This window comes from Rousettus aegyptiacus, unplaced genomic scaffold, assembly GCF_014176215.1.
Source record: "Rousettus aegyptiacus isolate mRouAeg1 unplaced genomic scaffold, mRouAeg1.p scaffold_m13_p_11, whole genome shotgun sequence".
NCBI classification, from domain to species: domain Eukaryota; kingdom Metazoa; phylum Chordata; class Mammalia; order Chiroptera; family Pteropodidae; genus Rousettus; species Rousettus aegyptiacus.
This window is the reverse complement of record NW_023416286.1, coordinates 60297909-60312856: the sequence shown is the minus strand read 5'-3', so window position 1 is coordinate 60312856 and position 14948 is coordinate 60297909. Positions and strand designations below refer to the sequence as shown.

General features: G+C 36.6%; 1 protein-coding gene and 1 pseudogene across 2 annotated transcripts in view; both read left to right on the top strand.

The window, feature by feature from the left end:
* Positions 1 to 2233: 2233 nt before the first annotated feature.
* LOC118609610 lies at positions 2234 to 2352 on the top strand (annotated as a pseudogene).
* A 9634-nt stretch (positions 2353 to 11986) lies between these two features.
* Positions 11987 to 14948, top strand: part of CLDN10 (claudin 10) — a 102407-nt gene continuing 99445 nt past the window's right edge. The window contains exon 1 of one of the 2 annotated variants that reach the window (XM_016158633.2): positions 11987 to 12380. In XM_016158633.2, coding sequence (XP_016014119.1) covers positions 12224 to 12380 — 157 coding nt within the window. In that variant the 5' untranslated portion in view covers positions 11987 to 12223. Of the gene's footprint in view, positions 12438 to 14948 lie in introns of both variants that reach the window. The other variant, XM_016158632.2, reaches the window with a different exon arrangement.

The following is a 14948-nucleotide window of genomic DNA, read 5'->3' as shown; positions in this document are numbered from 1 at the left end:
ATATATATATATATATATATATATATATATATATATATGTCAAATGTGAGATGATAATAGCAAACTCTGGTAACATATTTGGTGATTCTTTCTTGAACATCCGATAGTGTTCTGTGACTCTTCTGTGGAAGTTATGACTGACTTTCCTCCCTGGGAGGTATTTGGGACAATGCAAAGATGCTTTGTTCTCCCCAAACCTCTGTTATATGATTGGGAATGCTGGAAATTTCTTTGATAGAGACAAAAGCCTGCCTGTCAAGTATTATCATGTGTGTTTGCTGTGTTATCTGGCAATAGTAAGTTCTGCTATAGAAGACAAAAAAATATATACACTAGTTGGATGAAACCGGTGTTATTGTGTGCTCTTCCTCCCCCCCAAAAGAAAATAAGGCACACAGCTTTCAGCAAGCTAACTGGCAAGCTCCAGCTGCGGCCAGGTATGCATGGCCCTGTATCTCTCTGTTGGCCTTCTGTTGGGCCCCGTTGCTTGAACTGCACCACTGGTCTTCACATTCACGCCACCAGGATGCAGGAGAGAGAGACAGAAGATAGCATCCCCCTCCTGAGAGCAGTTTGGGGTTAAGGAGGAGAGAAAGGAGTGCGGAGGATGCTGATGAAGGGGAAGACACCAACGGGAAGAAAAGGGCAAGGGAAAGATAGCCATGGTTAGGTTGGGAACCCAGCAAAGGCAAAAATCACAGCCTGGACTCATGTGGGTCCTGCTACATATCTGGAAAGTTTTATACAAGAAAAATGTTCAGAACCTCCCAGCTAGCAGTTTAGAAATCTACAACTTCTCTCAGGTTGTAACCGACATCATACATACATAACTGTTGGCGAACATCACCTATGGCGCCCCTGCTACATATCACATTCCCCAAATTCCTGGAGGTATGTCTATAGCACTCATCCCGAACTCTGATATGTGCTAAGTAAACAGCACGATCTATCTGCAGAGGTCAAACAAATTTTCCTGCAAATGATCCACATTGGTTAAAAATCCAGTACTCCGGATGTGGTTTCATAGGGTAGTAATCAGCACGTCTGCTTTACATGCAGAAAGTCCTGGGTTCACACCCCAGGGGAGCCATGGTCCGTGGTCTATGGCCATGCCACCCTGAACAAGCCCGATTCCATCTGACCTCAGAAGCTAAGCAAGGTCGAGTACTTGGATGGGAGACTACCTAGGAAGACCAGGTGCTGTAGGGATTAAAAAAAAAAAAATCCAGCACTCCTTGGCTCAGCCATCAGGTGTGAGGAGTCTGAGGCATCAGAAAGCTGTTAGACAGTGTTTGAAAGAGGGAGGGATCTCCCAGAGAGCAGTTCTGAAGCTCTCCCATACCCCCAGGGAAAGTGTACATGCAGACCAGACACCTGTCTGTACCTGGCCCACACAGGAAGTGGCTGGTATGAGACTTGAATATTTATCAGAAGGGAGGTTTGTCCTGGATTGCTCTGTGTTCATTGAACTCTGGTGGCATCTCTGATCTACCAGCCAGATAGGGCCCAATTTGAAGGTAGGGATGAGGCCACTTATATCATACAACTAGAGGCAGGTTAGGAAGGGGAAAGAGCAAACAATGAGTAATTATTGGGCATCAATTACGTGACAAGTACCATGATTGCTTTTCACATGCACTTATTAATTATACTCCATGAAGGATTTCATCTTTCCTAGCTCCCTGCACAAAGTAGACATTCTATCATATCTGCTGAATCAATAAATGAATCATCTCAACAACTTTGAGAAGATTGTATTTTCATCCCCACTTTAAAGAACTTAAATTATTTTGATAACAAAACTGATCCGTGTCGTTAAAAATTGGCAGAGGGGTGATAGTGTAGGGTAGAAATTGGAGAAATATGGTGGGTGGCATTTGTGAGGTGCTTGTCACAGTCTTGTTACATCATGCTCAGTCTGTGAAAACTCAACAAACGGCACACTTATGTTCATTTTCTAATAGTATATATACATTAGGAAAAAGCTAAAAATATCCTCAAAAATTTAAACATAGAATTACCATATGACCAGTAATTCCACTTTTAGGTATATACCCAAAGGAATTGAAAGCAGGAACTCCAGCCGGTATTTATCCACTCATGCTCACAGCAGCATAATTCACAGTGGCTAAAACATGGAAGTATCCAGTGCTCATCAACAGATGGATGAATAAACAAAATTTGGTATATCCATATGATGGAATATTATTCAGCCTTAAAAAGGAAGGAAACTGTCTATGGCCATGCTACCCTGAACAAGCCCAATCCTGTCTGATCTCAGAAGCTAAGCAGGGTCAGGCCTGGTTAGTACTCAGATGGGAGACCACCTAGAAAGACCTGGTGCTATAGGCTTAAACTAAAAAAAAAAAAAAAAAAAGGAAGGAAACTCTGACATATGCTACAACATAAATGAACCTTGAGGACATTATATTAAGTCAAATAAGCCAGACACAAAAGGACAAGTACTGTATATTTCCACTTATATGAGGCACCTAAAGCAGTCAAATTGAAGACAGAAAGCAGAATGGCGGTTGTCGGGGGCTGGGGTAGAGGGTTATTGTTTAATGGGTGCAGAGTTTCGGTTTGGGAAGACGAAAAAATTCTGGAGATGGTTGGCGGTGATGGTTGCACAACAATGTGAAAGTACTTAATGCCACAGAATGGTATGTTTAAAAATGGTTAAAACAGAAAATTTTATGTTATCTATATTTTACCACAATTTTCTTTAAAAGCTAAAAATGAATAAACGATCCATAGTTCACATACCTGCTGGTAAGTGCGAGGTCAGCTCAGCTTTGCCTGGCTCCAAAGCCCCTGTCCATTTCTTACCACCCAATACCCGGCTCCTTACAGGTAACATCTGTCTTAGGAACCATTCAAGGAAGTAGTAGTTGACAAAGCTGTATCTGTGATTTCCTCCTCTCTACCACAGCATATCAAGCCTCTCGCTCATAGTCCAATGCTATACGTGGTTTGACAATGAGACCAGCCTCAAATACCAACCCATCTTCCTATAAAATAGAAGTATATTTTTAAATTTTGAGTCACTATGAAATGATCAAGAAAAAGCAGTTCCAGCACCATAGGATGATATGGTTATGAAATTAACATCAAAAATCCTGTCTAATATTTATCAAAATCCATATTAACACAGAAGGGTATGTGCAGAGAGGATGAGGCTTTGACAAGTAATCCAGAGATAAGGATTCATTTTAGAGGGAGCTGTTGAGTGGTATGAAATATTGAGCTAACATAAACATTTGTTTTGAAAGATCTTTAATCTTCCTAAAGAAGCCAGTAAGTTTCTCAAGGGAAGTAAATAAGGGAGGTTTTCTGTAAGCTAGCAATCTGACATCAATACATGCCATAATTCACATTGTTTCCCATCTGTGTGGGGAGTTGTAGACACCACATACAGCTCTGGAGTGATCTCTCTCGGCTTTCATCCTGTTGGGGTGAGTTGGATTGTTGGTCTGAAGCAAATAAGGTCCGATGACGTGGTCCAATAATAGAGGAGGAAAGAGGTCTAGAATGTGCTAAAATAATAATAATAATAACAACAACAACAACAACAACAACAACATTAATTCTAGACTCATAAAAAGAATCAAAGAATCAATCAGCTAACTGGGCCAGATAACTGATGTCCATGAAGAACGATTTGAAAATAGGCTTGGAAATAGGAGGCAAATATTAAATACAGATGGGCAGGCCATTGGTGAGGATTAAAGCAAAGGAATTCTCTGAGGACAGCTGGAACCCCCTCAGTGTATGTTACTCATTCACAGTAGTGTGGCACGTTATGTTTAGACATGCTCCTGTACGTCTGTTATATTTCACAAAAAGGGAAGAAAGAGTGCACTGCCAGAGCATGAAGACTGTGTTTGTGATTGTTTATGTAACCCTCCTTGCTGCGTTTGATCTTTACCACACGGCAGTTCAGTTAGGAGCTGAAGATGCGGCCGGTTGCTGGGTAGGGTCCCGCCGCCTCTGGAGCTGCAGGGTGGTTATGTTCACGCCCTCGTTTGAGGTAGATGAAGTGTCAGCTTAGCTCTGGCTCCTCCCCGCCCTTTGCGATGCGTAGGAGGGATGTAGCCAAAGAGTTGCCACGCTGTGTGTTCCAAGGCGGCGTTAGGCAACGTCAGTGTTAAGAAGAGCAGAGCAGCTCACGCTTGTCTGGCCCTAATGAAGGACCTTGCCTGACTTTATAGCAAACGAGAGCATTTAGAACGACTGCTCCTAATTTTGTTTTTGTTTTTGTTTTAATTTATAATAAAAGACATGAGTGTTTCCATCCTAGATAAAAGCTAAATCAAGCAATTTGATTCACTATTCGTGGTGACAACTGACCAACCTCAATGCAAGGGTAAGAACACGGCAAGGACAATGGCTTTCTGGAAAATCCAATCAAATCTATAAACCTCAGCTTCCTGGGTTTTGCTATGTGTGTAGTACCAGTCGTCATATTGTTTGTTGAGTAAAGTGATAAATAATTCAACAGCACTTTTTTTTTATACCACCACAAAACAATCCTGTATTTTGTTGCTTTGTTAATTTATCTCAGTACTGACTACTTTAGCAGACCTCTATTCAATTTACCACCTATAATGGGTCTATTATATTTGCTTTGAAAGCCACTTTGAAACATGTGCAAAAGAGAAAACTCATTTGGCAAAGCAATACATTTAACAATTTCCTGCAATAAAACTATAATCGCGGATGTGATTACATTAGTATAACATCAGAGAAAAAGATGTGGGACGGCAATACTTTCTGATTTGAGATAATTTTCGGTGACACTGAACAAGAAATATAACTACTGTTAATGATGATTTTCTCTAAGGGAGATGTAGGAACATGGAAAATACCTCTTTACCCACCCCTCATCTTCCCAGCGTCAACATCTCACTATTTCTCAGTCAGACTTCTTTACTCAAGAGTATCTGATGTCTGTGATGGCCTGCACAAAGGGTTTAAGAAATTAATTTTTACTTAAGTCCAAGCATAATCAAGAGAATAACTTTTTTCAGGTAATTCAAGGTCTAAAAATTAAAGCATACATCTAGGGAGTTACTTTCTATTTGCATAGTTCCCTTTGTTGATCTTATTGATGTCTAAAAACACTAAAGCTTTATTACACCATGATGCTGTTAAGAATTGACAAACTTACTCTAACACATATGTAGGAAAATAAAGACCCACCCAGGCCTGAATCAAGGTTTATACAATTTTGAGGTCTTTCTTGGAGAAATTCAAAATTATGTGTGAAAGTAAATATTTATTAAAAATGAGAAAAGAAATCACAACAAAATGCTGGAGTCATGGAGATTCAGGCCCCTTTCTTGTGAGATCTCTTTATGCAGTTTACCAGAAGGGCTTACTTAGATATACTGGATGACTGAAATCTAGAACATTCTATGACTCCCAGCTACTCTCAGGAATTCCACAAGTGTGTGAAAAAGTGGAGCTTTGAAGCTTAAGCTTCTTACTCTTCATGACAAATCTACCTCTGATCCCTGAATAATAAAATCAAATTTTAAAAAAGAGGACAAGGGCTTTCGGTCCACTGAGGAGGGTTTAACTTGAATTGCTTCACCATGATTGCTGGGTTCAAAATTGCAAATGAGAGATTATGGACTGTAAAAGAAAACACAAGGGAACATCTTGATATTCTATAGCTATGAAGGATTTTTTAAGCAGAACTCGAAAAGCACAGAATAATAAAGATTTGATTACATTAAAATTAAATACGTCTGTTAACAAAGGACACCATAGACAAATTAACAGATGCCATGTTGGGAGAAGATATTTGAAATGCCTGAAACTGAAAAGGGGCTACTATCTAGACTATACAAAGAATGACTGGAAATCAATGAGAAATCATAAATGAAAAATGGGCAAATTTAGAAGAGAAAATCCAAAAAGTTAAAAAGCATGTAAAAAGATGCTCAAATTCAAGTTTTCAGAGTGCAAATTAAAGCAATGCTATCACTTTGCACTTATTAGTCTGACATAAGGTTGGAAGTTGCATAATGCTAAGTGTTGGCAGGTATATAAGAATACATAGAAATCCTGTTCTCTGTGGAGAGAGCATAAGTCAGTGCCGCCATTGTGAAGAGCAATGTGGCATCTCTTCGGCAAATTAGATACTGATAATGCAGACTCTATGATGCAGTAATTATTTTCCTGGGTATACATATGCCCAGAGGAATTCTCACAAGTCCATAAGGGAACAAACACCAGATGTTCATTGGGGTGTTGTTGGGGTGGGGGGAGTTGGTGGCAACCCCATGTCCCTTACAGGACATAGTGGTGGATGGTCACCATGGAATACTCTGTGACTGCTGGAAGCAGAAGATTAGAATCATTAGATGTACTCTGAGCAACATGGAAGAGTCTTCAAAGTGTAGTGTCAAGAATAAGCAACACAGGGAGATATATTAACAGAACAAAATATATTATACATCCTTTTTATAAATTAATAAAACCTACAAACTAAACAAACATGTACATTTTTTAAAGAATACAGAACAAAAGAAGGCATAGGAAATACCAGAGAAGAGTTGTTTGTTTATGAAAGAGAGGAAAATAGAAATGGAGAATAAGGGGTAAAAAGGAATCAATTAAATGAGAGCAGTATCATACAATGCAAAGAGTATGTTACATTATGAATCGAGGCTTATGATGAACTCAACCTAGTCTATCTAAAATGAGAAATGAAAGCAAGAAAAGAACAAGCAAAAAAAGATGGAAGGACAGAGAAAGGGGTGGGACAGGGGGAATAGGATGCACCATCTTAACGTGGAAGAGCAACGCACTAAAACTTCAACACTTCGCAGGAGGCAGAAACTCGAAGCGGTTCAGGGGAGGGAAATGCAGTTTGTAAGCAGGGTAATTTGGAGTGTGTCCTCTGCTGGTAAATGCTGAATGGTGCAGAGAACACAAGTCCAAATCATGCCCTACTCAGCCCTCTTCAGGGCAATGTGCAGACTTGTCTCCAAGAATTAACTTCTCGTTTGCAGGCAGGTAGCAGTGCAAGGGGAAGATATGATGGAAACAGGAAACTGTTAGATCTGCGATATGAGATTATTGTTTAATTGTGGAAAAAAAAGGAATTCAGTCAGTTTCCGCTTCCCTCTCCCACTGCAACAAAAGCTAAAAATCTGTAACTATTTGTTTCCCTGGGGTGAAGGGATTCTCAGGAGCAGGGCATTTATTGCTAAAACCTAGACAGTCTGGGCAAACCAAAAGGGTTGATCACCCTAATCCTAGTATCCTCATTTTTCTAAGATAATAACAGTAGGTGACATTTATTTACCACTTCATCTACGCTCTATATGTATTATGTTATAATCCTCACACCAACTTAGGAGGAAAGTATTTGTGATATAATAGAATTTATTAACCTGAAAGAGTTCACAGATTTCTACCACATCCCCCTCCTGTTCAAAAAAGACTCTGAAATTATAGCTCTATTCACAAAACCCCACTGCCATCCCTCTAGTTAAGTGTTCTGTGATTTAAACTGGCTGTTTTTAACATTTCTGCCTTTGAAGACTTAATTCTTTCCCCTTTCATTTTTTTCTATGATTAATTACAATGAACTCTTCCCCAACTCTATCTTGCAATTACCTTTTGAATTCTATGAAGCTTTACAAAGGTCAAAAATGTTTAAAATTTGATATCTCTTAGCAATTTTGACAATGGAAGAGCAAACAAAGTTTGGCTGACTTTTTCCATAGAAGTCATCTCTCCTGCCCCCTCAACGGGGAGGTGAACTAGGAAAGTGGTCTTATGCCCAGAACATTTGCAGACTCACCCAGGTGGTATTTCTCCCGGTTTTCTTTCTCAAATTCTAATCCTTTGAATCTTTATGTCAGAAAGGAGACTTTAATATGTATTTACACCTGAAAAAATTAAAGTGCACAAAATTCTGGCACACAAAGTAAGAGACTGATAAGTACTTATAGCAGAATTGTTTATTTAATTTTTATTGCTACTTAATAAGTGTTTGGAAGACTGCTTTACAACACTCTAATTAAGCCCCGGATTCAAGATATAGACAAAAGAGGTGTATATTAATGTTTCTAAGTTTTAAAATATCTAGTTAAAAATTTCATTTGAATGATATAAGAAATTACTGGTTTTTCACTTTAAACTGATGAGTTTCCATCTTAAATATAGAACTAGGCATATCTTTTCTGAAAATTCAACTTACAGTATGATGAATTTACTAAGTGACAAGTTTATCAAACAGTTCTTTTTTTTTTCTTATTATTACTAAGTAGAGCTCTTTACACTAAAAATGTACAGCTACTTTCCAAATGAAGCTATATATCAATAGAGATTAGGTAGCACAGTAAAATTTGCACAAGTTCGAAATTCCAAAATTCCCTCATTTGGGATAAATTCATTTATTATTATTTCCTGATAGGTTATTTGATTTTTTAGAAACACTTTGAAGTGTGTTTCCTTTACAATATTTGACTACTTCTATTTCTAGCATAGGTTGGATTAAATATTCTGCATAATGCTCTAGAACAAAATGCCTAAATTTTCTGGAAAACAAATGTTTGAAAAATATTTTTAAATGCATACCTGAGCTGGTAAAAAGGTAAAGAAAATCTTTTGAGGCTAAAAAATAAGGAGAAAGCACACATACAGAAAGATAAGCCAGCTCTGCTGCCTGTGGCTACCCCAAAGGATCCCTTACCATCTGGAACTTAATTCCTAATTGGTCATGAGCAGAGAATACTAGTATCATGCAAGATTATAGGCTGGATCAGAGAAACCTGTATAAAGTTGTTCCCACCCCAAAGCAATGATTGCCGTGGGCAAAATTTAAAAATATTGCTTCATCACCTTCGTCATCATCACTATCCCCCTGGATAATGGTAAGGAAATATTCTGTCTAAACTTTGGATTTGAGTAGAAGGACAAAAGGAAGTCATCTGAGAATTCCTAATCATAAGCTGACTTGTACTCGGGTGTAGGACCAGAATTCACACTAATTACATGTTTAGAAAAATCTGAGAATTTAGTTCAAAGTAGTCCTGGACTGATAGCTCCCCTAAACAGACAGAAGCAAATATAAATTCTACCTGTGGGAACAAATATTCAGTTCAAGCTTTAAAACATTTCCATGAATAAAGCTGCAGTGAACACAAGCTCACAATCACAAAGCACATGTCTTAACAAACCCTCATGGATGAGTAAGTGGGGAAAAAAATAATCAATCCAACATTAAAGAGTTACAAATCTGAGAATAATTAGGTACAGAATATAAAAAAGTATCTTTAAGGCTCAAAAAAATAGAGCACTTGAATTATGACTAAAGAACAAAAGATTAGGGAAAAAAACAAATTTGAAAAAGAATAAAATGGTACCTCTAGAAATTAAAAAAGGGAGAATGGTAATAGAAGTTAGAAACTCTGGGTGGGTTAACAGCAGATTATATATAACTGAATGGAAAATTAATAAATTAGAGCATATATCTGAAAAATGCTCCCAGAATGCAGCATAATGAGATAGAAAATATGAAAGAGAGGTTGTGACGTAGATCTCAGTGTTACAGGAGATAAAGAAAGGATAAGGACAGAGGTAATACCTGGAAAGAAAGGGATAGCTTTTTAGAATTGATGAAAGATATGAATCATCAGTTTTAAGAACTTCAGTAAATCCCAAAAAAGATTAAAGGAAATTCCCACTTAGAAAATCACAGTGAAACTGCCAAACCAGAATTGTAAAATCAGCCAAAGAAAAAACACAGATTAATCCTGAAAGGAATGACAAATCAGATTCTTGATTTCTCAATAGCAATAATGGATGTCAGATGAAAATAAATTATATCTTCAAAGTAACAAGAGAAAATAATTGTCTATTTATCACTATATTCCTGGCAAAATTATCTACCAAAAGCAAACACAGAATAAATATATTACCTGAGAAACAAAAACAGTGGTAACTACCAACAAGGAAAGATTGAGAAGCAAAATGGGATAGCAAAAAAAAAAAGTAAACGACAGTGTACATTAATAATAGTAGTAATAATAAGTGTGGTGCTGAAAATCAAACAACATAGAAATAAAGTAATAACATAGACCAGAAGAGTTATTAATGTTAAAATATCTTAAAGCTCTTATATTATTAAGGAGAGTAAAGACAATGATTAACTTTGTATATTAAGTTAAATATATATTAAAATTTGAGTAGCATTAAACAATGCAAATAATGTATAACTTCCAATTTGATAGAGTCAAAAAATAGAATGTGGAGAAAACTCAGCTCAAAAAAAAAAAAGCAAAAAAATAAAGAAAAACTATATATGTATATATAAGATAAAATGGGAAAATGATATGTTAGATAAAATAGATGTTAGAATGAGTCTTGTCTTTAAGAATAAATCTAACAAAAAATGTAACAAGTACAAAACTTTAATGGAAGACATTAAAAATGGGTTGACTAAATGAATACATGAGCAGGATGACTCAATTTTATGAAGTTGTTCACTTTCCTCAAACTGATCAATAGATACAATTCCAACAAACATCCTAATAAGTATGTATATGTATAAAATATATAAGGAACAACAAAGAGCTTTAAAAAATTTTCCAGACACTTGAAAAAGAGGAACAAGATAAGAGACATCAACAAGGTCTCAAGATTTATTTGTAAAATTAGAGTAATTAGGAAATTTGTAATGGCATGGGAACAGACGAGCAGATAGATGAAAGAGAGTAGCGAATCCAAAAACAGCCCATGCAAATATGGATACATGGCATAACATACAAAAGGTTACATTGTATATTGTGAGGGAAACAGGGGACTTTTAGTAAAGAATTTTAAAAACTGGATCTCCATATTGAGATATAAAACAGATAAAAAATTATAAATCACAGATCTGAATGATTTAAAAATTTAAATGTGAAAGCTAAAACTTTGAAATAAGAGTAAAGAGCCATGTATTTATTATAGCTGAGGAAGGATTTCAAAATCTAGATCCTTAAAGCACAAACCATTTAGTATAAAGCTTGATAAACTTTACTACATTACAATTAAGACTCTTTATCAAATGGCCACATAAGACAAACCATAAACTAGGGGAAAATATCCGCAATATATAACCAACAAAAGATTCCTATCCAAACTATGCATAGAACCAATTTAAATTATAAAAAGTCACACAACTCAATGTATAAAATGAGCAAAAGCTACAAATGTCTTTTAGACAAAAGCACAAGAAGCCAATAAACACATGGAAAGATGCTCAACCTCATTAATAATTGGAAAATACAAACTAATAATCATAGTGTGATACTGTTACAGCCACAAGAGTGGCCAAAATAAACAAGAACAATTCTGACAACACCACAGTACTGAGTATCATGAAATAGGGAAACGAGTGTTCACCCGCTGGTAGTGGGAGGGTAAACTGTTAGAACTACTTAGTACAGCAACTTAGTATTATCTGTGAAGTTGAAAATGAGTATTTCCTACATCCTAGTAATTCTGTTTCTAGACTATACCCTGGGGAAACTCTTGCACATGTGCATGAGGAGAAATGTGTGAGAATCTTTATAGCTATACTGACTGCTGTTGCGTGGGGGGAACAACATAAATGTTCATCTCCAGGAAAAATGGATAAATAAATAGTATATTCATAAAATATTATATTCAGCTTTAGTATTTAATGAACAATAGCTACATGCCTGAACAGAGATAAATCTCATGAGCATAATATTGTATAAAAAACAGGTTACAAAAGATTGCCTACTATATGACTCAATTTATATAAAAATTAAGAAACCTGAAAGACCAAAGACATTAGTCAAAAAAGCCTCAACTGTTGCTGTGTAATTTGTACTTTGTAATATCTGGTAGTTGCATGGTTCGTTAAGCTTCAGGATAACAGAAAATTAAACATTAACTTCGGTGCTATGAAAAAATAATCTGTGAAATCCAAACCTTTAAAGTCCTCTACAAAATTTTAGTTAAAATATCTATGTAGAAAATTAGAAAGATCACCTTAGGCTAGCTTTAAAATGCCATCAGTAAATCAGACTTTATCCTAAATTCTGGTACTTCTTCAGGCCACCCAAGCATGAAATACTGTCACCTACCCACATTAACTTACTATAACACTTGTCCAAGTGTTATTTGTCCACGGCATACCTAGACCACCAAAGCGTTCTGTTTGGACAGTCACTGGAGAAGGCTGGGCGACATGTCCAGGGCACAGATTTCAGCTCTAGTGTTCGGCGTTGGAGGGTTTGGAGCTCTCGTTGCTGCCACCACATCCAACGAGTGGAAAGTAACGACCCGGGCATCATCGGTGATAACCGCCACTTGGGTTTACCAGGGTCTGTGGATGAACTGCGCAGGTAACGCGTTGGGTTCTTTCCATTGCCGACCGCACTTTACTATCTTCAAAGTAGAAGGTAAATATAATAACTTTGTTTTGATGGAGGTAAAATGTCGCTTTTCCTATCACTATGCTGAAGTAGCTGTATACAGTTGGCTGTTAACTCTGGAAAGGCTGAGTGCTCAAAGTGCCATGATTTGCCCAGGGCGGATGGGGCTGTATGAATGTTGGCTGAAAGAATTTAATCACATATTTTATATAGCAAAGGAAATATATATATAAATGCACATACACACACACACATGCTCTCAATGAATCATTCATTATCCTATTCTTCCTTGGGCCATCTAAACATGAAATACATACATACACATATATGTATGTATTTATTCATATATATATTCAGAGTGATAGAACATATGACAAGGACAGCAATGAATCAGGAAGGAATTCTGTGTTTAGAGGGGTTTCCATATTATCATGTTTAGTGATAAAATAAGCAGAGCAAGAAGAATTTTAAAAGCAGTTAATTGAAAAAAAATGCCCACGAACTTTCCCTTTTTGTTACTTGGTTTTATTTTTTAAAAATATGGCAAGCTTTCATGGTTATACATGTTATAAACCCTATTACAAGTATATGTATGTATCTTAAAGAGGGAGCTTTTTTTAAAAAGCCATTTTCATTCCTCAGGACACCTCCAGGGAAACAATTATTTGTTTTTATGTTATAAAAATCACTATTTGCTTCTGCTTCCTGCCTATTTGATACATTTACAAATCTGCCACAAGTTGCATGTTTATTATATTAAAATAATAACCCCTGGTATTTTATAAAATACAGACTTTTTACAATCAAATGACAAAACTGTACCTTGGCCCCAGTAAAGAAAATGAAATAAAATTTTAACTAGGAAGTTACTAAAGCATAATATTTTATGGGATCTTGTGTTAAGTATTCATGTCATTAGTCCACAGTATGTGCCAAAGGATAAAGAAAGTATACTTAGTTAAAGCCGAGAGATTTCTAATGACAGTCAACGGAAATGTTCAATTTTGGGTACCCCAGTAAGGCTGTCAAATGACACGGACTTTCCTAAGTACCCACTGGAGTAATCAATGCTACATTTCTCTTCAGTCCCAACTTCTCAACTTAATCTGGCGTATTTCGTAGCTGGTCTTACCCAACCTTCTACGGAAAGTTTCCCTAGGTACGAGGGACAATTTTTAAAGGAGAAGAGTGTGTGGGGACAGTGTTGTCCCTTTCGTGGTAGCTCTTTCTCCGTGGCCACCTTCTTGGCCCATTCTCACCTTGGGCAGTGAGTAAAAACTGTTATATGGGTAAATCTATTACTTCGTTCCTTATCGGGTTCATATTTTTAAAAAATATTTTGCCTTATTACTCTTAATTCTCTATTCCTTAACAAAACCTTGGTATCTGGAAAAACAGGCATTCAACAATAGCTCCAAAGTGGGCTAAAGAACATGGTAGATTTCTGTATGATTTCAATGGCTACTTCCCTAAATGCAACTTAGAAAATACAAATTAGAAATTTTGTAACTACATAGTGCTCATTATGGTCCAAATAGTCTTCCACCCTTAAAATACTATCCTCCCAGTTATGGATCTTGATAGTAAAAAGAATGCATTCTGTATCTTCTGTGTACCCTGCATATGAGAGGTAATTTGAAAAATCTTGTCCACTGACAATGCTTTGATTAGAATTTACAGACCTAATTTAATATAATCTCTTCACTATCTTTATACTGAATTAAAATCTTATTTTAAAAAATACCGTTACTACAGAAATCTATTTTCAACATCAGGAACACTGATTCATCTTTCCAAAGGAAATGGAGACTCACGAATCTGGATTTCCTTATTTACATGGAATCAGAGCTACCAAATGTCAGTAATAGTAGGGGTGTTGGGAGAGATTTTTATGCCAATAGATTCTCAAACATCACAATGGTCCCAAATCAAGATAAGAACTCAGAAGTCAATGAGGAGTGAACATGGTTACATCGCATTTTAAAATAAACTGTTTAATAATCCTATGTTGTCAAATTGGGACGAATCTTCTTAGACTTAGGCCAGATTAAGCCTCCTCTAATAAAGAAAAACAGAAAAACTTTTTAAGCTGCCAGGTTTTGTTTTTTTTCCTTTGCTGGTTACATAACCTCACTGCCAGAGTAGCACCACCTTTTCCCTAACCCTCGTAGATGCCCCAGTATAACTGTGGTTTGTTAGGAATGTGTTTAGTTTAATAGTGATGTTGCCCTTAAAGATCTGATGTAAGGAGCAGTTACACTTATTGCAAAAAAATACAGGCTCCTTCAACCACAGTTCTGTGGAATAAATTTCAGGAAAATACCTTAAGGACACTGTAACTCAACCCTCATTGAGGCCTGAAAGCTTGCTGACTCAATTTCAAAAGCACCTGGCTGCCTTTGGATGCACTATACACTATAGGCTGTATTGAAGAACAGAAAAGTTGATTGAGTAAATCTGAAGATCTAATTGGCTTTATTGAGTGATTCATGAATTGGGCAGCATCCCATCTAGCAAGTAGAGAGGTGCCTTGGAAAG